Here is a 21,023-nt window from a genome sequence, read left to right as displayed (position 1 = left end):
TGAGTATTGAAAGTTGTTTAGAGACATGAGTATTATAATTAGATAGGTAAAGTGGACACATAATGAGGGTGAGGGTACCTTTGTTGCTTTTTAACTTGTTTTATGAGTCACGTTGACCATTACACAAATTCAATGACTTAAATAGTTGATGTATTGAAAATAAATATCGTGACAAATAAAACAATATCTCACATGAATGGATTTTGCATTATGAATAAATTAGAAATCACGGTCAAAGGAAAGCGCGTACACAGTGAAAGTTTGGCTTACAGTTTGGTTAATAGCCCTAATCAAAACCTATTCATATTAATTTGGTTTGGGATTTTTTCAAACCAAACCAAACTAATATTTGGTCCAATCTAAACCAAGCCGTTTCTAATTTTATTTAAAAAAAAAAAAAAAAACCAAATCAAGTTTTTGTACCAATCGTATTAGGCCTGATTTTTAACTTGTTTCTAATTTGGTTGTCCAAAAATAACCCAAATCAAACGGAAATAAATCAAATAAATTGCTTACAATGCCATGTCCTAGCAAATATCAAGTTGTAATAAAGCATTAAAAAAAATGTTTGGGCAAACATTAAAAAGTTCTAGCTTACAACCACAATTTGTAATTTGCGCTGAATATTTGGCTTATATACGTAATTTGGTTTTTATTTAGGTTTTTGGTTTTCATAAATTCAAACCGAAAACAAATCATAAATCATATTTTTTTAATTTTTCCAAACCAAATCGAACCGTGTTATACATAAAACCAAATCAAATAAGTAATAATTTAAACCGAATAACTTCCACCCCTAAAGAAAACGTGTCAACTAAAACCACATACTTCTTCTCTTCTTTTTTACTTGACCTGTTTCTTTTATCACGCTTGCCAATGCAAAACTTTAACGATCAATAACTTAAATTCTCGACAAGTAAAAATTATAAAAGTTATATATTATGACATTACTTGTTGAGACGAATTTAAAAATATCTTACATGAATATATTTTTCTTTAAATATTATTCACAAAACACGGTCAAAGGAAGATTGGTGAATAATGTAAAAGTCAAAACGGGTCAAGTAAAAAAGAACGGAGGAAGTAGGTAATAAGTACAAACGGTTTGACAGTTCGGGTTTGGTTCGGTTTGAAATCGGTTCGGTATTAAATCGGGTCGGTATTAAATCGGTTTAAGTGTCTCGCGGGTCGGTTTCAGTTCGGTTTAAATATTTATCGGTTCGATTCGGTTTCGGTTTAATCTTGATCGGTTTTAATTCGGTTCGGGTTGTAAACAGTCCGGGTAGTAAACGGTTCGATGCAAACGGGTTGCGGTTTGTTAATGGTTCGGTGTAAACAGTTTTTATCCCGGTTCAAACAGTTTCGGGTTGGAAGCGGTTTCGGGTTGGAAACAGTTCGGTTCTTTTTTGGTTTGGTTTATAACTGGTTCGGTTTTTTTCGATTCAGTTTATAACTGATCCGGTTCTTTTTTGGTTCAATTTATAACTAGTTCGGTTCTTCTGCGGTTTAACATTATTCGGATCGGTTCCATTCCGAGTTTACTAAATTACGATTCGGGTCGGTTTTCGGTTTCAAAAAATCAATTGTTTATCGAGTCGTTTGGATTTGGGCAGTTAAATGGTTTTGGTTTGAAATTTGATAGTATTTCCTGGTTAACAAGTTTTATATAAAGTAAAGACTTCATCATTTCATATTTAGGCATCATATTATAAACAAATTCACATCGATTTTATAAATATATATCATGTTCTGTTTCAAGTTTAGTCATATTGATCTTACTAGTTTATTACGAAGTAGATTATAAAAGTTAGTGAATTAATGTATTATTGTTTTACAACTAGGTTGTTATATGTTTCTTATTTAATCATTTAAATACTAGTGTCATAGTCATGATTTGATGAGTTCTTATTAAATGGAAATTTGCAATTTGGTAATTCGATACTTGATTAATCAACAAGACTGATAATTATGGCTCGTTTATCTTTATATATTTTCATGAAATTATGAAGATATTACAAAGTAGTTTGATTTGTGTAATGAAAGAAAACATTAATGATTTATTAACAAGGTAATATTGATTAGTTCAATCGATCGTATGTACACATTAACGCATAGCATCTAACCATCTCATAGTTAAATACTTTGTATGTATTAGTACAAAGTTATAAATTAGTGAACATTATTTTGATTGGATCAATAACTTGAGCTGTTGTTTTAAATTAAATTAGGATCATTGTTCGTGTAGTTTAAGTATAATGATCTACACCATCTCTAACTATTATTTTAATACTCCTCCGTCCCTTTATTTTGTCCCTTTGTCATTTTTGGGGTCAAACTTTGAAAATATTGACCATAAATTACCACTAATCTATAAAACAGTAAAATTTAATTTTGTCACGAGACTCATGAGTCATGACTCATGACTTTATGAGTGATCTTTTTAAATTTGTATCATTATATATTTTATTAATATAACGTTTTTATAATTTTTACTTGTATGAAAATAAAGATATACTACGTAGATGTTTTAATACGAGTCTTGGAGACTGATCCCGATCAAACGAATAAACAACACACAAAACATCATCTAATCAATCTCAACCATAGATCAAAAACAATCTACGGTTAATTTTTTTCTCCCACAACACACACGGATCACCACTCTCAACCATAGATTAAAAACAATCTACGGTTAGCTTTTTTTCCCCACAACACACACGGATCACCATTCTCAACCATAGATTAAAAAATCAATGGTTAGATTTACATCTCAACCATTTTGATACCCTAATTCCACTTTCACTTTCACGCCTCCTAGTTCTTTCTCTCCCTCATCTCCTCTCAGATCTCACTCATTCATTCACGGCGCCTCTTCGTTTGTCGTCTCTCTCATTCATTTTCAATTCTCCCTAATTCATTCACGGCGCCTTTCGTTCATTGTTGCTGCTCATCGGTGTTGTTGCTGCTCTAATCCTCACTTATCAGTGTTGTTGCTGCTCTAAACCTCTCTTTTTTTGTCCAGGTATGATATCTCTCTTCCTCGTACTTCTTGCAACTGATTTAATCTGATTTATGAAGTAGAAGAATTAAAGTTGTAGTTGATTTAATGAGTATATAATTGTATAATTGTAATTTAGTGGTTTACTGTATAACTCTGATTAGTGGTCTATCTTAAGTTAGTTAGTATTTGACGGTTGTATTTCTTGACTGCTTTGCATTATTGTTTGCATATCAATCAAAATGAATCAAGATTAAAGAATTGAATAGGAAAGAGTGAAAGACCAATAATCAAATTTGACATTAAAATTTAGGTTTTCTAAGCTACCACACTATATAACATAGTTGTCCACTACGTTTTGCATTATTATAGTTATAATTCCCCTTAATGAGTATATAATTGTATAATTGTAAGTTAGTGGTAATAGTATATAATATGGGTTCATCTTATTTAATTTTCTAGTAGTTAAAAATTAATGGGTTGCTACTGAAATTTGATTATATGAGTTTATTAGCGTTTATAGAAAAATAATATGGGATTAATGACTTTTCACTCTCTATTCTATTTGTTGGTTTCACTATTAAGTGTACATCTCAATGTAATGGGTTTTCGACTCTTAACTAGAGTGTAAAAAGTACCTAAATGTGTTAGCATTGATAGGGACAATTATTTGTTATAAGGCTGAAATGTGTTGTTTTGATCCTGTTTTTTCAGCAATGGGTCAAGGGTATGAAAATTATGATGAGGACAGACAAGATTATTTAGAAACTTCAGATTCTCAAAACACTATTCAGAATCAAGATTCTTCTCAGCAACAAGTCACTACCACTAGTGGTAGTAAGCGTGGACGAACATCAGATGTGTGGAGGCATTACACCTTTTTTGATAAGATTGTTGGTCTTGCTCCGATAAGATATGCGCGATGCAATGTTTGCGGTAATGAATATAAAGCACCAGGTAAGGCTGTTACTTCCACTTGTAAAGCTCATACTAAGGCATGCATGGGTAAAAATATACATCATCCTGCAAATCTTGAAAGTGTTGTTGATCCTACGTTTAATCAAACTCGTCATTTACAATTGCTTGCTAGAGCTATAATTTTGCATTCCTATCCTTTAAATATTGTGGAGCATCATGGCCTTAGGGAAGTTTTTACGAATCTGAATCCTAATGTGAAGCATGTGTGTAGAAACACTATGTTGAAATATTGTATTGATGAGCATGATAAGTTTAAGTCCTTGTTGTTGCAATCTTTTTCTGGAATTGAAGGTAGAGTTAGCTTCACTTGTGACTTGTGGACAGCATGCACTAATCGAGGTTATCTCACTTTAACTGCACATTATGTTGATAAAAATTGGTGTCTAAGGTCTAAAATTCTGAATTTTAGATATTGTGGTCCTCCTCATACTGGTGTTGAGATAGAAAAATTTGTGTTTAAACTTATTGGGGAGTGGAACCTTCAGGGTAAAGCTTTTGCAATTACTGTTGATAATGCTCGATCTATGGATGTTATGGTTAAACTTTTGAAGAAAGATTTAATGTTGACTTCTCCTCTTCCTTGTAATGGTAAATTTTTTCATATTCGATGTTCAGCTCATGTCCTGAACATTATTGTTCAAAGAGGTTTGAAAGAAGTTGATAGTAGTGTTCAAAAATTGCGTGAGGTTTGTAAATATATTGATTCTTCGGACTCTAGACTTACTCAATTTGAGCATGCTCTTTCTGAGGTTAACTGTCTATTTAACGGTAAGTTACGTCTTGATGTTGTGACTCGTTGGAATGCCACCTATACGATGCTCCGAAAAGCTTTAGAAGCAAAGGAAGCCTTGAAAGTGGTTATCGATAAGTATATGGGTTATGAATTCAAACTTTCGGATGATGAATGGGATACCCTTGCAAAAATATGTCATTTCCTAAAGCCATTTTATGAAATCACTATGTTATTTTCTGGTTCTGAATATCCTACTGCAAATTTGTATTTTGCTAGTGTTTTGAAAATTGAGCACACAATAACTAAAGCCCATATAGACCCTAAAATTGCACCCATGGCAAAAGTTATGCTTGAAAAGTTTGAGGGCTATTGGGATGACTATAGTTTGATCCTTTCAATAGCTATTGTTCTTGATCCTCGCTATAAGCTTTTTCGATTGACGAATATGTTGAAAGTGCTTTATGTTGAGGAGGCATGTGTTGAAAAGGCGAAGGTGATTAAAGATGTTCTTTTGGAGTTGTATAACTTTTATTCTTCTATATGTTCCGGTTTTAAGTCAAGTACAATTGTTCCCCCCTCCATCCCTATTGGGGTTGATAAATCAAATAGTCTCTTGGATGATGATGATATATTCAAGGTAATCATTTTCTGTTTATTGTGGTTTACTAAAATAATAATTATATGTCTTAATTTTTATTATTTAATAAAAGCATATTTTTTGCACTTTTCTAGGATGTTGATGTTGATGATAGCCTAAATCGACCATCGATGGAGATTGATAATTATTTGAATACTCCTCGTCAACCATCAATTGAAGGGCAGAATTATGATGTTCTCAAGTATTGGGAATCTCAAATTAATGTGTACCCCATATTAGCTATTATGGCTAGGGATGTTTTGGCCATTCCTATTACATCGGTAGCCTCTGAGTCTTCTTTTAGCATGGGTGGTCGTATTTTAAACAAGTATAGGAGTGCACTTTTTCCTAAGAATGTTGAGGCGTTGGTTACCACACAAAATTGGTTACGTGGTTATGATTGTGATATTGAAGAAGACGTCCTTGAAATTGGTAAAGAGGTGATAGATGAAAGTTTTGCATCTAATTAGAAAGGTATGGATGTTGCTATTTTACTGATGCTTCATTTATATTGTGTTGCTTAATTCAAGCTTTCTTGTTTTTTTTTTGTGAGAAAAGTGTAGCTTCATTTCTTACACTAATGATAAGTATAGGGTGCTGCTACTGCTGACTGCTTCTTCTCCTTACTGTTGTTCTACTGACTTGCTGTGCTGGTGACTTGCTGTTCTGCTGTTGTTCTTCCATTCTGCTGCTGCTCTTCTTCCATTTTGCTGTTCTGCTGCTCTTCTTCCATTCTGTTGTTCTGCTGCTCTTCTTCCATCGCTGCAGTTCTGCCATTTTGCTGCTGCAGTCTGCAGTGCTGCTGATCTGCCATTCTGCTGCAGACTGTGGTGCTGGTGTTAATCTTGTTATGCTAAAAACTTGTACAATTCTGTTGTTAAAACTTGTTTGTATGGATTGGTTGGTTTGATTTTGTTACTTTGTTGTTAAAAATTGTTTAATTATGTGTATGGATTGGATTAGTTTGTTTTGGTTTTGTTAAGTTGAAACTTGTTGAATTAGAAGTTTTATAACTTGTTAATGCTATTAATCCTATTATGCTACTGGAATACTGCTATGTTGATGAATAAGGCCCAAAAGGCCAAAAAATTGTAGGTTATTTCCCAAAAAACCAAAATTGCAGATTATTCCCCAAAAACCAAATTAAAGTCAATACTCACGGATTAGCTAACGAAGTGCTATTTCTAAGGGAATTTAGTATTAACTAAGTTACTAAGATATATACAATTAATATGATAAGTATATGGTCTCAAGAAAAATTGATAAGTATGGAATATATGCTAAATATATTCTAAGATTTCTAATACTTAATCCATATAATTACATAAAAAAGTGCACCAAAAAAAAAAATTTATTATTACATACAAAAAAAGCTTGTAAACGGTTCGATTTATAAGCGGTTTGGTTCATAAACAGTTCGGTTTATAAGCAGTTCGGTTCATAAACGGTTCGGTTCATAAACGGTTCGGTTTATAAGCAGTTCGGTTTACAATCAGTTCGGTTTTTAAATGGTTCGGTGCAAACGAGTAGCAGTTTGCTAACAGTTCGGTGTAAGCGGTTTTTATGCCAGTTCAAACGGTTTTGGGTTGGAATCGGTTTCGAGTTAGATACGGTTCGATTCTTTTTCAGTTCGGTTTTCTTTCAGTTCGGTTTATATTTAGTTCGATTTGTTAACATGTTCGGTTCTTAAACGGTTTAACATTACACGGATTGGTTCGGTTTCGAATTTACTAAAATGCGGTTCGGGTCGGTTTTCGGTTTCAAAGAAACGATTTTTAATCGGTTCGGTTCTCATTTGGGTCGGTTGGATTCGGGCAGTTAAACGGTTTCGGTTTGAAATTTGACAGCACTATATGTATAAGATACTACCAGTTAAGTAGATAGTATCTTTACAAGGTGACATGATATTAATATATTATAACAATCTTTTTAATGGGTCAAATGAATATATAAAGAGTACATCATATAGTATATACACGTGATATTTAATATTGTCATTACGAGTATAATGATATTACATATGCTTATAATAATACACAAAATATATCATTAAAATTTAAGGTTGCAAAACAATATACCGGGCATTGTTTACTTTTCAAAGTCTTCTTTTTGTTTTTTTACGAAAGTGTTGGTTCAAGACATTGTGAAACTTATAAAATTTTGTGTGTAGCTAGTCAATTTATTTGTGGAAATTTTGTGAAAAAATACATTCACTACTTCCATTGTTGGCTTGCTTGTGATTTTCTTTCTTTATTATTATCTTCTCTGCCCCTTAATCTAGTCTTATCCCCCACGAAGCATCTTTCTCCCTCAACTTCCCCTTCTCATCTATACTAATATATTAATAAATATTTTTAAGAACTTTTATGTGTCATGTAATCCCCTCATTATGCCACATCACCCAATAAACTTAGTCTAGTAAATAGGAAAGTACATTTTTCAATCCCAACTCCATAGTGACAATTTGAGGGAGGGGATTCACTTACCTCCCCCCCCCCCCCCCACAAATTGTGTAGCTCATTAACCCATGTTGGGCTGACCCGTGAGAGATTTTGGTCCGATAAGACCCTTCATCTTAACTATAATATATAAAATTAATCTACACAGACTCTTCAAACTTGGTTTATAGCCTTCAAGCTAAGTAACCCCCACTACAAATGTACAACATGTTTGGACCCTCAACTCTATTAAGTGGAAAGGAAAAATAAAAATTCTTGCTAATTTTGAATGATCCCTTAATAAACTCATACAATGTCATAACTTCCTCTATAGCTCTAGTATCAAGTTGGTTCCTTGCAAGTGGTGGGAAGAACCACCAATATCCAGTACCCATAACAAACCCAACCGTCAACGGCCCAGTTATAGCCCAATGTAAGCCCAACTTTTGGCCCAAAAGTTTCTTCAACAAAAACTCCAATAACACACAAAGCCCATGCAACACAAAAAACCATGTAACTTCCCACGAGGGACTCACACGTGCCAAATAACAAAAAATTAGCTCATGCATTAGCCCAGACACCAGAAATGCCGCCATCACACCAGATAAAGAGGCCCAAATAGTTAGTCAAAAATGCTCTAGTCGGAAAATATACAGTGTGGCGCAGCATATCTGTTACGATGAGGTTCGACCTCTTCCCCCAAAAATCACCGAGAGATGTTGACAAGTAAGGCTCATTGGACGGTGGAAGTAGCTCCTCACCCATGATGGACCCCACAATTTTATTGACAATCCCCATAAAAACATCAATGAGTAAATATAACATACAACCATGCATTACAAAGAGCAAACCTCGATTTAACATTTCTTTGTAGATGTCACAAATAACGGTGGAAATTACTATCTTCCACCAGGAGTTTGATAGGAAAAGTATAACGAGTTTTCTAATTTTAGACGATGGGTAGTTATTTTTAATTTTAATGGGAAAAGCAGAAATTAGTATAAAATTAACCAATGATAAGTGAGCAGATGATAAAGGGCCAAGATTGAAAGAGTATAAGAGAAGTTTGAAGTTAGCGAGCCATGTAATAAAGAAAATAGTGATTCCGGCGGGGAGCACTGAGGAGAGAGTAAGTGGTAATATGGTAAAAAGGGTGAAGATTGGAAGAAGAGAGAAAAACCTAAGTTCACCTTTGGGAATTTTGGGTACAATAAAATAGCAATAGCAAAGAGAAGCTAATACTATTGACCACAATTGGAGCAATGCCTTTGCTTCACTTTCTACCATCATTGGGTTCTTTATTTCTTTTAAATTTGGGCTTGTTTGTCATCTTAATGTTTTTTGTTTTTTATGATTGGTATAAATTTAAAAATGTATGACAAAATTAGACGTCAAAGATGTACAAGTGTATAATTTATAATTGATTTAGTTTAGTATACTTTTAATTTTAGCTTGTGTGTTATGTTCTTGTACGTGTTTCCTACTCCTATTTCTTCCTTAGAATCGGTTTTATTCACGCATGAAATGTTGGCCTTGCAAAAGGTGTCTATGAAGGCGTGTGTTTGTATGTGCATTTCTTTTTTAGCTTACTTCAATTCATATGAGAGAGAGAGGGATTGTCCTTGTAACTAGTTTGATCATGTAAACTTGATGTTAAGATAAGAAATCTAAGTGTCATATAAAGAAAATGATATTATATCACTAATAAATAAAGTCGATCTCGTAGTCAGGCCACGAGACATCGACATTTGTCATTTCAGTTTTTCGCCAAGTTGAGCCACGTAGGCGATAAATGGATATTATTGTGACACATATTATGGCAAGAAAGAGAACTTTGGATAGTTTTCTTAAGATAAAAATGTTGTATAGAGTTTTATTATTGATATACTTCTAATATTTCACATATACAAAATTAATCATAACTTTTATTAAAAATCCTATAACTCAGTTCTAATTCCATCATAAAATTTGTTTTAAAGTAAGATTCTTTATGATATATTTAATTTATTTTTAAAAATAATAGAGATAATAAGTTTTAATTAGTAAAAATAATTTTAGTTTGGTAAAAATTGAATATTTTCAGTTCAATAAAAATAATCTAAGTTCAATAAAAAATAATTTCAAGTATATAATAACATAGATATCTATTTATAAACAAAACTACAAAAAGTACTATTATTATATGTCTAAATATCTAGCATTATCAAAAGGGATTATAAGACCTTTTTTAACATTCAAATTAAACTAAAAAATTTAATAACGTAGATATCTATTTACAATCTGGGCATCACCCGGGCACAAAACTAGTATATATATAAATATGTATTAATAATATGTACTTTTATTTTTTTATTAGTTTTAATAATATGTACTTTTATTTTAACAAATAAATACGTACCAATTAATGGTATTTTTATATAGTGTAATATGATTGCAAAGCTCTATATAGTATAAAATGATTAATTAGTAAATACTACGTATTTGAAGGCTTAAAGAAATAAGGAATATAAAGTTATTATGAATGTAACACGCACAATTGCTTCAAGGTAGAATTTGAACAAGTTGAATATCAATAACCACTTAACTAGCCATTGGTTAAAAAAAAAAAAAAAAAGCATTTAAATTTCCTAAGTTTTTCAGTTTCATTCAAGAGTCAAGCCATGATCGAGCTTTCACTTTCTTAACATTGGAGTCCCTTAGACCTATATTTATGTTCATGGCGGCACTATAAAATTTACATAACTACAAAACATTATCACCTGAGATTTTGTTAGAATATATTTCAATTTGTAATTTCATTTAAGGATACATTATTAAGTAGAGCGAGATATAATTTATTAATTTAAAGCATAATAGAGGGAGTAATATTTTGGTCGGATTTGTCTAACTTTGTCACAATGTGAACTAACCAATAACAATAATATATAGTACGCACTCCATTTCCAAAAGGTTATTTTCATTTGAAATCTAGGTACTATTTAAAAGTGATAATGAGTAAACTTCTACATCATTTGTAAGCTAATCATTATAAGAAAAAAAAAATCATATATATGGAGTATTGTAATGTTTCTTCCCAATGAGGTGATCTATTTGAGGTGATATATTTTAAATTGCTACTAGCGGTAAATAAGAGTATTTCACTATTTTACACTTTATCGAAAAGCTTCCTTCGCCCTGTTAGAAAAAATATACTAGCAATTTTGAAATACACTAGTTTTGATTGTCTCGGTGGTTTGTTCTATATTATTGTACATTACAAAGTTACCCATATATTTACATTCCGTGCAAAAATTGTAAAGTAACTATTAGTAACTCAATTTTTATAAATCATAAGGAGAAAACAATCAAATTACAAATAATATGATATCTAACAAAGACATAATCCAAATTAAATTATCATACATTGAGTAAATAAATAATGAAATTAAAAAAATAATATTACAAGATTTCATTTAAAATAATTGTGATCCAATAAACTTAAACAATGCCTTAGCCTCCTCAGCAATTCTTACATCAACTTGATTCCTTAAAAATGGTGGAAAGAACAATAGATATCCTGTACCCATTACTAGACCAAGGCTTAATGGGCCACTTAAAGCCCAATGCAACCTTAACTTACGGCCCAAATTCCTCTTCAAATAGCTCTCCAAAATAACTAAAATCCCATTTAGCCCAAAAAAGCACGTGACCTCCCACGTGGGGTTCACAAATGTTAAGTAGTAAAAGATTAGTTCGTGTATTAGACCAGATACTAGAAAAACAGTCATAACAGAAGGAATCAAGACCTTTTGTTGACGTACATTATCTTTGGACAAAAATACCCTCATGGGTACATATATGGTGTGTCGTAGTACATCTGTTACCATGAGATTCCACCTTCGACTCCAAAAATCTTGGAGTGAAGTTGACAAGTAAGGCTCATCGAACGGCGGATGTAGCTCCACGTCTAAGATGACCTTTGCTAACTTGTTGCATATTACCACAATTACATCAAGGAATAAGTACATTATGCCACAATAACTTATCCAAATAACACATGAGTGTAGTTTTCTTTTGTAAGCATAATAATAAGTTGAGAGAATTGAGAAAAGCAAGGCCTCATGCCATATAGTTAGGGGTATTACTTTCTTGGTTTTTTGTTTTTTGGAAATTGGATCTTTGATTTTCATCGGAAAAATAGCAACCAATATAAACCTAATCAGAGAGGTTATTTTTATGGGTGGATCGCCTTTCTGTTTGTCAAGTTTAGTGGTAGGATTATGTAGACAATCAGACAATGGGCCGAGGTCATATGAAAATAAGAGTAGTTTAAAGTTTCCTACGTATGTGATAAAATACGAAATAATTCCTTTAAGGATTACGGAGGAAAAAGAGAGGGGGAAAATGGTGAATAGAAAGAAACATGGAAGTAAAAAGATAAACCTTAACTTTCCCTTTGGGATCTTGAAAGCTATAAAGTAGCAATAGCATAAAGATGATAGTAGTATTGACCATGCCCGAAGAAATGACTTGATTTCACCCTCCATTTAACCTATGTTTGGATTATAGTTGGTTGCTTGATTTTGTTTCCACTCTCCTTTTTTGGATTTTTGGTATTGATTTTTTCTTAAAAATAATTTAGCAACCCTAAAATGCTCCTATAGATTTTCAATTATGATAACCTAATTTTAGGGACTAATGAACAATTGGTAAATTTAGTGATGGTTTTTGTTAGAATCAATTACATGAAACCTAAAACAATCACGTAAGTTGGATTACTAACTTTACAAATGAGAGTTGTGTTTTTACTTGGTCATGTAAAGTGAGTGCTAGGGTAGATCATTTTATAAGCAAAGGAAACGTGTTTTCCATGCATAAACGAACATAACAAACCTCTTTATAAATTAATTGTGCAAATTTCAGATTAATAAGTGATGATTTGTTTGTGTTCCAACCATGAAAATAATTTAAATCCCAAATAAATAATTAAGCACCTCCTTATTTTTTTTTTAACGGGATTTTTGAGGAAGTAATATACGTTCATTTAGTGTAAGGTAAGTAGAGAAAACATATGGGGAAATGTAAAGAGCAAATTTCACTATTAGATGAGATTATAAAATATATTGCCTTCGTAAAAGTTAAGCTTCCTGATAAGTTTGGAAACGCATATTACGGATCTTAGTAGGGCAACAGTATGGGGTGAGAATGTGAATATCAGGAATAATATTATGTAAAGAGAAAGATCATAAATAATCCCTGAGACCATGAACTTGTAGTATTATCGATCTTGTTCTTAGCATCAATAAATCCCAAAATTAAAGTTTCTCTTGCATATAAACATTGTATACTCAACATGGAAGAGGATAGAACAAAGTCACTAGTGATCAATACATCGTTTAAAAAACTTTCACAAATAGCTCAATCGAAAAGAAAATGGTAATAAATTGTATTCTTCAATACCAAAATCAATTAAGCTAATGGTAACATTCCTTTGAGAAACCTACAAACAGCTTTGACTTCCTCAAGAGAGCTAACATCAATTTTGTTTCTAACAAATTGGGGAAAAAACAACCAAAATCCAGTTACCATCACAAATCCAACAGTTAATGGACCAGCCAAGGCCCAATGTAACTCTCCAAAGCCCAAACCTCTTTTCAGCCCAATCTCAACAACCAAGCACACCCCATGAAGCAAGAAGAAGCACGTGACTTCCCACGTGGGACTCGCACGCGTAATGTAGAAGAACAACAACTCATGCATCAACCCAGACACCACGAAAGCAGCCCCATAGTAGCCACAACTTGGGCCCACCTCTTCCCGATGTGAATTTCCCAAAATGCCCTTACTGGAAAATATACAGTGTGACGCAGTACATCTGATACCATGAGGTTCCACCTTCGGCCCCAAAAATCTTGCAACGATGTCGATAAGTAAGGCTCATCGAACGGTGGAGATAGCTCCAACCCTAGAATGGACCCCACCATTTTATTACAAACACCTCCAAATTTAAGTACACTATACAACAATACACCCCTAAAAGAACATTAGGGTGCAAACTCTTGTTGTAGTTACTAAAATACCCCGCGACAATAATCAATGAATAAATCAAAATCTTCGACGCCAAACTAAGGGGCAATTTTTGAGTAGGGGTAAAAGGGTCTTTTCCTATCTTCTTGATCTTGATAGGAAAAGCAGCAATTAAGATGAAATTAAAGAATGATTTAGAAGGTAAATCATGGGTTAATGGACCAAGATTAAAGGAAAACAGGATTAACTTGAAATTAGCAAGCCAAGTAATGAAAAAACCAGTTAAACCTGCTGTTGTTGGGGTAGATAAAGAATATGGGAGAGTACAATTTTGCACAAAGCTATAATATAGGCCTTAATGCCTTTATTCTCAAAAGAAAGAAATCCAAACAGTGAAAACAGAGAAAATTGGTAATAAAGAAATTAATCTGATTTTACCTTTTGGAAGCTTTGAAACTATGAAATATGTATAAATTAGAGAGATTAATACCTTAAACCATACCTTAATTAATGCCTTAATTTCCCCGCTTTCTTGTTCTTCCATGTTTTTTAAGATCAGTTTTGAGTTTTTTTTTTTGGAATTGAATTTGCAGAAATTTCAGATTTGTACAATAGAAATGGAATGATTGTTGAAAATGTCAATCTGTAAAAATATATATTCTGTACAGTTGATTGAATCACCGTCTAGTTGACCACGTTGGTATATTATATAGGTTGTCTTTATAACGTTAACTTTTTAAATAAGAGTATAATAAAGTGTAGTTTGCCCTTTTAAAATTTTGAGAAATAAAAAGGGCATCGGAAACAGAAATGTTGACCCTAAACAGAGTTTTTGTACATCATAGTTTCATACTGTAGTTTGTTACTAGTATTACTGGATTGGATCTAATCAATCACTCCTTTAATCTAAGTTTTTATATTACATGAATTGTCCTCTTCCATTTTGAATCTTTGATTTGTCTGATTAAAAACTCAAGTTGTTGCTCCAGTCATGGGCAAAGTCAATGAATAATGCTTGACAGACACACGGTATTTGTCATGGCCAATTTTCCCAGGGAAACTAACAAAGTGTTAGCTCATTAGAGTTCTAGAGTTCGAATCTTATCAAATAATAAAGATGCTTGGGGGTAAGGAGAAATTCCTAGGGTTAAGTCTTTTTTTTTTTTTTTTCGGTGGATGGAAATTGATGAGGGAGAAAAGTGGTTGGATTAAATGTAATAGTTATAAATGTAAACTCCTCTATAATCAAAAGTAGTAAGGCGTAAACTTTAAAACAATCTAAACAGACTAAGAATAAAAATGGACCAGACATTATGGGACGAAGCCACGGAGGAAATACAATTTTTATTTTCGTAATTCTTAACTATATACTTAATGAACAATAATACTACTTGTACTGGTATTGAACTACTAGTTGTACTTTGTAGTTGGTTAATGGAAGCAATAAATAGAGAACCATAAAAAACAGTACAAGTGCAAGAGTGCTACATAATACACTCAATTAGTAAATCTCGTTGATAAATAAAACATCTTCGAACATAGTAACTACATATTTATACCAATCCGTCATTCAATTATCTCCTAAAATAAGATCTAATACCAACCGTAAAGTAAATTTAGAGTTCTAATTTCACTTATAATATAAAATCTTCTAATTAATTTATACTTCGTACAATAATATCCTTCAAATTCTTGGCAAATACTTTGATATCCTCAATAGACTCAGAATCAACATGGCTCCTCCAAAGTGTAGGGAAGAACAACCAATAACCCGTAATCAACACAAACCCAACTGTTAATGGGCCTGAAACGGCCCAATGCAAATTCAACTTCCAGCCCAATTCCCTCTTAACAGCCATCTCCAAAACCACACACACCCCATGCAACAAGAAGTAGCACGTGACCTCCCAATTGGGCCAAACCCGGGTCACATTAAAGATCATAACTTCATGGACAAGCCCAGATACAAAAAACGTCGCCATTGTACCCATCACTTGGGCCCATTTAAGGCCCACCAAATCAACAAAAGTTGACCTAACGGGTTTATATACAGTGTGACGCAGTGTATCTGATATCATGCGGTTCCACCTCCGACCCCAAAAGTCTTGAAGAGATGATGACGCGTAAGGCTCATCGGACGGCTCTTCAAGCTCTAACCCTAGGGGCCCCACAATGAAAGCACAAAGTGCAAAACATAAATCAATAAAAAGAAATAATGCAAATCCAAACATAACCCAACTTTTTGTACGGTCATAAATTATTACAAAAAGGGTAAAAAAGAAAGATCTTAACCAATTATCAGGGGGTAATATTCTAGTGTGTTGGGTGTGATGTAGAGGATCTTTTTCCTTAATTTTAATTGGTAATGCAGCAATTAAAATAAAATTAATTAAAGAGTTTTGGGCCGATAATGGGCCGAGATTGAAAGCAAAAAGAAGAAGCTTTGAGGTAGCAAGCCAAGTAATAAACCAACTAATTATTGTGATAGGAATTGGTCTAGAAAGAGAAAGTGGGAGAATTATGAATAGAGAGAAAATTGGTAAGAGAGAAAATAACCTAATTTTGCCTTTGGGAAGCTTTGAAGGTATCAAGTAAGAGTAGCAAAGTGATGCTAAAATTATTAAGCAAGATTGGAAGAATTTTTGTGCTTCTCCCATTTTTTTGGGATTTGTTTGAAGTTTGTGATGGTTTTTTTTTTTTTTTTTGGTTGCCAATATACTTAGTTTCTATCCTTGTACTATGTGTTTGGTTTTGTAGTGTAACAAACTAACAAAGGATGTATATGTCATATACTCTTAGAAAAAGTCATAGTCATAGACCTAGTAGCTTATATATAGAGGACCTCTCTAGATATACAACCCAACCACCATTCATATGTTATTGAAAATCTACCTAATACTTCATCCCATCGATTTAAGTGCAACCCTTTTTCTAAATCGGCTATTTTTATTAAGTGTAACACTTTTTAAAATGAAAATTCTCCATTAATTTTTAACTCTTACTTAAAAAAAAAAAAAAAAAAAAATCTAAATTGTTACTACGGAGAAACATTGCTTGATGCTTAATTTTTCATAATTTCCTAACTTTGACCATTTGAGAGTTGAATTGTAAGTATAATGCGTACAACCATAGAGTTGCATATAAAATAAGTTCTTTCATAAAAATGAATCACACACTTATTGTACATTCTATATTACCTGATTTTTATTCTAAACTTACTTATAAGAGTTAATTTAAATTTATTTTAGTTGTAAATGAATGTCAAATAACCTTTGTATTTTCATGTTAAAACTTAACTTATCTTATTTAAATTTATTAAATGTAATCTAATGCCTTTCCCTAAAAAAAAAATTGTAATCTAATGCCTCGTTTGGTTGATATGGAATAAAATTCACGTAGGACATAATTGCATTTCATAAGAAGTTATTTTCCTAATGAAATTTCTAGGAAATTTTTAACCTAAACTTGCTTGGTTAGCAATTCCATTTTTTCTTTTGTATGTCAATCAAACAAGTATCCAACTTATCAAATCCCATAAATTTTCATTTCCCCCATTCTATATTTTCAATCAAACAAGGCCTAAATATATAACTCGCTTTTCTTGAATTAAGTGGAAATAAAGTGAACTATTATGGCTTTAGTTATGGTCTTATTGTTCTTAAATGCGTTTAGTTTAGAGTTTATGTCTTCAACTAGTGACATACTGACATTTCACTTTTCATTTTAATTGATATAGTTACCTCCGTTTTTTTTCTAGTTAACACGTATTCCTTTTTAGGAAGATTATTTTTAGTTGACACTTTTTGTTTTCGGGTAAGTTTTATACCTTGTATTTACTAGTGTACCCCGCTTGCTTTATCATTCTCTCCTCTCCTTAATATGTGGGCCTAAATTGAACGCGTCAAGCCGTCAACTAAATAAAAACGGAAAAAGTAGTTTTTTTACTGTGTTGGTTGTTTGGTAGATGAAAAGATGAGAGAGGGTAACTAATACGATATAGACTAGTCATAAAACTCTATTCAATTTTACCACATTTTTGGCTGCCTTGTCTGATCCACTTAACAGATGTATTTATTCGTTTATAAATCACATTCAATGGAACAGAATTTAAGTACATTGGTAGAATCGTTGCCTGTTTGATATAAATGCCTTTTTTTGGTGCATTTTTATTTTTAGTAAGAGTGATGAATTTGATTTGAACATATGCAAATTATTTTTTTCTCTAGAGATTGATTCATTTGAAGTTACATTTGTGATTTTGTGAATGGTTATTGAAAGAGCAATTCCAAGATGTCGAAAGGAATTTGTTGGATGTGGATCATAAAATCTAAATGATCTTTCTTGTTGTAAGAAATATGCCTTGAATAGGTGACCGAGAACGTACACGTGTAGTTCATTGTATACGATCGTGTAATTATTGTTACTATGTACTCTTCAATATACATGACCATATGGTTCTTGGTACATGGTCGTGTAGTTCTGCTACTACAAGACATGTCACACGGTCGTGTGATTTTGGTCCATGTGGTTATTAATTGGGTTTTGGCCCAAATCAGTTTCTGTTTTGGACAATTCTATATATACCCCTTAGAGTTACTCCTAACCGAATAAGTCAAGTGGTTATTCAGAAATCTAAGATTCTTTTGTGTATTTCTCATCTGTGAAATCTAAGAGAGATAACATTAGAAATCCGAGAGACAATCAATCTATTTTCTGTGATTGGTCTCAAATTTGTTCTAAATTTGTATTCTGTTTTCCCAAAATCAATAAAACTATTACTCTCGCCTGCTCGTGGACGTAGCCAACACATTGTTGGTAAACCACGTAAATCTGTGTGTGTTTTTCTTGTCAATTTTACATCCAATATTTGTTCTTTCTTGCATCCGTTATAATACTTGTTGATTTATTGAGGATCGGATTTTTTTGAAATTGTCTACCACTCGGTCTCGAATTCAAGTTTAAAGATGAAATGAATAAGTTTGGCAAAATTATTGATTACGAGTTAAAAGAACTTATACCTTTAATTCTCTTATATTGCATTCTCATTTTGCTCAATGAATATATGGTACATCAAAAACTTTCGAAGTTGAATCAATAAATAACTACATCACCTTATGGCTTACAATTAATTTGTGTAAATGAAACCTATTACTAATGGGACTAAGGGAGTACCACATAACCCTGCAACAAACCAACAACAGATATAAAAGTAAATATATTTACACTCTCTTTGTTTTTAAATGCAACAATTTGACTCGTGGGATAACCCAAAAAGTCAAATTGTTGCATTTAAAAAACAAAGAGAGTGTAAATATATTTACTTTTATCTCTGTTGTTGGGTTTTAAAATGTTGCATTTACACAAGTGTTTTATTAATGTCATTCTCTCAATATGACTCGTGGGACCCACTCACTAGAGATTCTTGTCAGAAATTTAAGAGTGGTAGTGCTACTCTAACTTTTTACAAGTTTGTGATAGCTGCTTTAAAAAAAAATTAAAAGATAGTTGTTTTCAAAACAGAGGCTTAAATTGATAGTTGTTGACAAAATTTCCTAAATATTTTGAAACAAGTGTTTTATTAATGTCATTCTCTCAATATGCTTCATACACGTTGAAAGCCAGCTTGTACCATCACTAAATTAATCAAATAATTACAATCTCCAACAACTTTAACTTAGTTATCAATTTAATTATATTTCTTTTTAAAATTAGATCATTAGATCACAAAGCTTAGCTACTTGTATAAAACTAACATACATTCTAACTAAAACTTTCTAAAAACCCATAAATTTTTAGTTATTTCATAAAAATGGAAGAAGACGAAGGCAAGAAATTCATAAAAGCATGGATAATAATCCTTGCATCACTTTGTTACTCCTATTTCATAACCTCTAAAATTCCAAAGGGTATACTTAGATTCATCTCTCTTTTACCAATTTTCTCTCTCTTCACTCTTCTCCCTCTTTCTCTCTCTAGACCTCTTACAAATATCCTCTTTGGGGGTTTTATCGTGTGGCTCGCAAACTTCAAACTCTTATTGTACGCCTTCAATCTTGGCCCTTTATCATATGATGATAATGATGATCAACCATCTCTTCTTAGATTCATTTTTCTTGCAGCTTTTCCCATCAAGATTAAGAAAGTCAACCCCTCAACAAAAAGTCAAGAGGGTAATTTAGTAATTTCACCCAACAAAAAGGAGGTAGTATTACCCTTGAATTTTTGGTCAAAGGTGGTTATTTTTGTCATTTTAGAAGTGGTGTACTCGTACAATAAAAACATGGTGGCTTTTTGTGGTTTGATGTATTTGGCTATTGATATTGCATTTGGGGTGTGTGATTTTTTAGTAGGGTCCACACTTGGGATCGAGCTCGAACCACCGTCCGATGAGCCTTACTTGTCAACATCACTACAAGATTTTTGGGGTCGGAGATGGAACCTCAGGGTAACAGATATACTGCGTCACACTGTATATAAACCCGTTAGGTCAACGGTTGTGAAGTTTGCTGGTCAAAAGTGGGCCCAAGTGGCAGGTGTCATGGCTTCATTTGTTGTTTCAGGGTTGATGCATGAGTTGGTTTATTACTATGCAACACGAGTGACTCCCACGTGGGAAGTCACGTGGTTCTTTGTGTTGCATGGTGTGTGTGTGGTGTTGGAGATGGGTGTGAAGAGAGGTTTGGGCCGGAAGTGGAAGTTGCATTGGGCTGTTCCTGGCCCATTAACAGTTGGGTTTGTGATGATAACGGGCTTTTGGTTGTTCTTCCCTCAATTAATGAGAAATGAGGTAGATGTTAAAGCAACTCAAGACATTATTGATTTTGGCAAGTATTTGAAAGAGTTGGTGATTAGAGGATGAATTATGGTTTTAAGATTTTAGGTTCATCAAAAATCGAAGTATCTAATTGTGTAGTTGTGATTTGATCTTTTAATTCCATTTTCCAACTTCTGTTCATGATCTCATGCCTACCTTTCATTCTTTCGCCTACAAAGTAAACGCGTTATATACAATAAAAAAAACACATACTACTATGTACTTAATGTACGTAGTAGGATTTATCTGGCAAAATTTTGCCAAATATTAGATAATTAATCACCTAGCACTCAATAAATAACTAACATATAAACCCTAGCAATCAATAAATCAAGATGTCAACAATATCGTGCATTGCCGCATTCTATCTTATAGAGCATAGTCATGCATGAAAGTTTCAAGGTTATCTTATAGAGCTT

At 32.7% G+C, this 21,023-nt stretch overlaps 3 protein-coding genes and 2 pseudogenes across 3 annotated transcripts; 1 reads left to right on the top strand and 4 right to left on the bottom strand.

The window, feature by feature from the left end:
- Positions 1-7,840: 7,840 nt before the first annotated feature.
- On the bottom strand, positions 7,841-9,422 carry LOC110722925 (annotated as a pseudogene).
- Positions 9,423-11,123: 1,701 nt separating this feature from the next.
- Positions 11,124-12,574, bottom strand: LOC110722924 (long-chain-alcohol O-fatty-acyltransferase-like). Its single transcript, XM_021902204.1, has one exon. It carries the CDS (start codon positions 12,308-12,310, stop codon positions 11,237-11,239), a length of 1,074 nt encoding a protein of 357 aa, XP_021757896.1. The 5' UTR covers positions 12,311-12,574; the 3' UTR covers positions 11,124-11,236.
- Positions 12,575-12,784: 210 nt separating this feature from the next.
- Positions 12,785-13,866, bottom strand: LOC110722923 (annotated as a pseudogene).
- Positions 13,867-14,754: 888 nt separating this feature from the next.
- Positions 14,755-16,974, bottom strand: LOC110722921 (long-chain-alcohol O-fatty-acyltransferase-like). The gene has a single exon (XM_021902203.1). It carries the CDS (start codon positions 16,445-16,447, stop codon positions 15,446-15,448), a length of 1,002 nt encoding a protein of 333 aa, XP_021757895.1. The 5' UTR covers positions 16,448-16,974; the 3' UTR covers positions 14,755-15,445.
- A 2,566-nt stretch (positions 16,975-19,540) lies between these two features.
- On the top strand, positions 19,541-20,898 carry LOC110722920 (long-chain-alcohol O-fatty-acyltransferase-like). Its single transcript, XM_021902202.1, has one exon. The coding sequence runs from the start codon at positions 19,600-19,602 to the stop codon at positions 20,647-20,649; it is 1,050 nt and encodes a 349-aa protein (XP_021757894.1). The 5' UTR covers positions 19,541-19,599; the 3' UTR covers positions 20,650-20,898.
- The last annotated feature ends 125 nt before the right edge of the window (positions 20,899-21,023 follow it).

The sequence above is a fragment of the Chenopodium quinoa genome, unplaced genomic scaffold (assembly GCF_001683475.1).
Source record: "Chenopodium quinoa cultivar QQ74 unplaced genomic scaffold, ASM168347v1, whole genome shotgun sequence".
In the NCBI taxonomy this organism is placed as follows: domain Eukaryota; kingdom Viridiplantae; phylum Streptophyta; class Magnoliopsida; order Caryophyllales; family Amaranthaceae; genus Chenopodium; species Chenopodium quinoa.
Note: the sequence above shows the minus strand (reverse complement) of the source record. Positions and strands in the feature narration are given on the sequence as shown.

Coding starts and splice junctions, on each gene's coding strand:
- LOC110722921 (XM_021902203.1), bottom strand. CDS start 16,447: ATGGGAGAAGCACAAAAATTCTTCCAATCTTGCTTAATAATTTTAGCA.
- LOC110722924 (XM_021902204.1), bottom strand. CDS start 12,310: ATGGAGGGTGAAATCAAGTCATTTCTTCGGGCATGGTCAATACTACTA.
- LOC110722920 (XM_021902202.1), top strand. CDS start 19,600: ATGGAAGAAGACGAAGGCAAGAAATTCATAAAAGCATGGATAATAATC.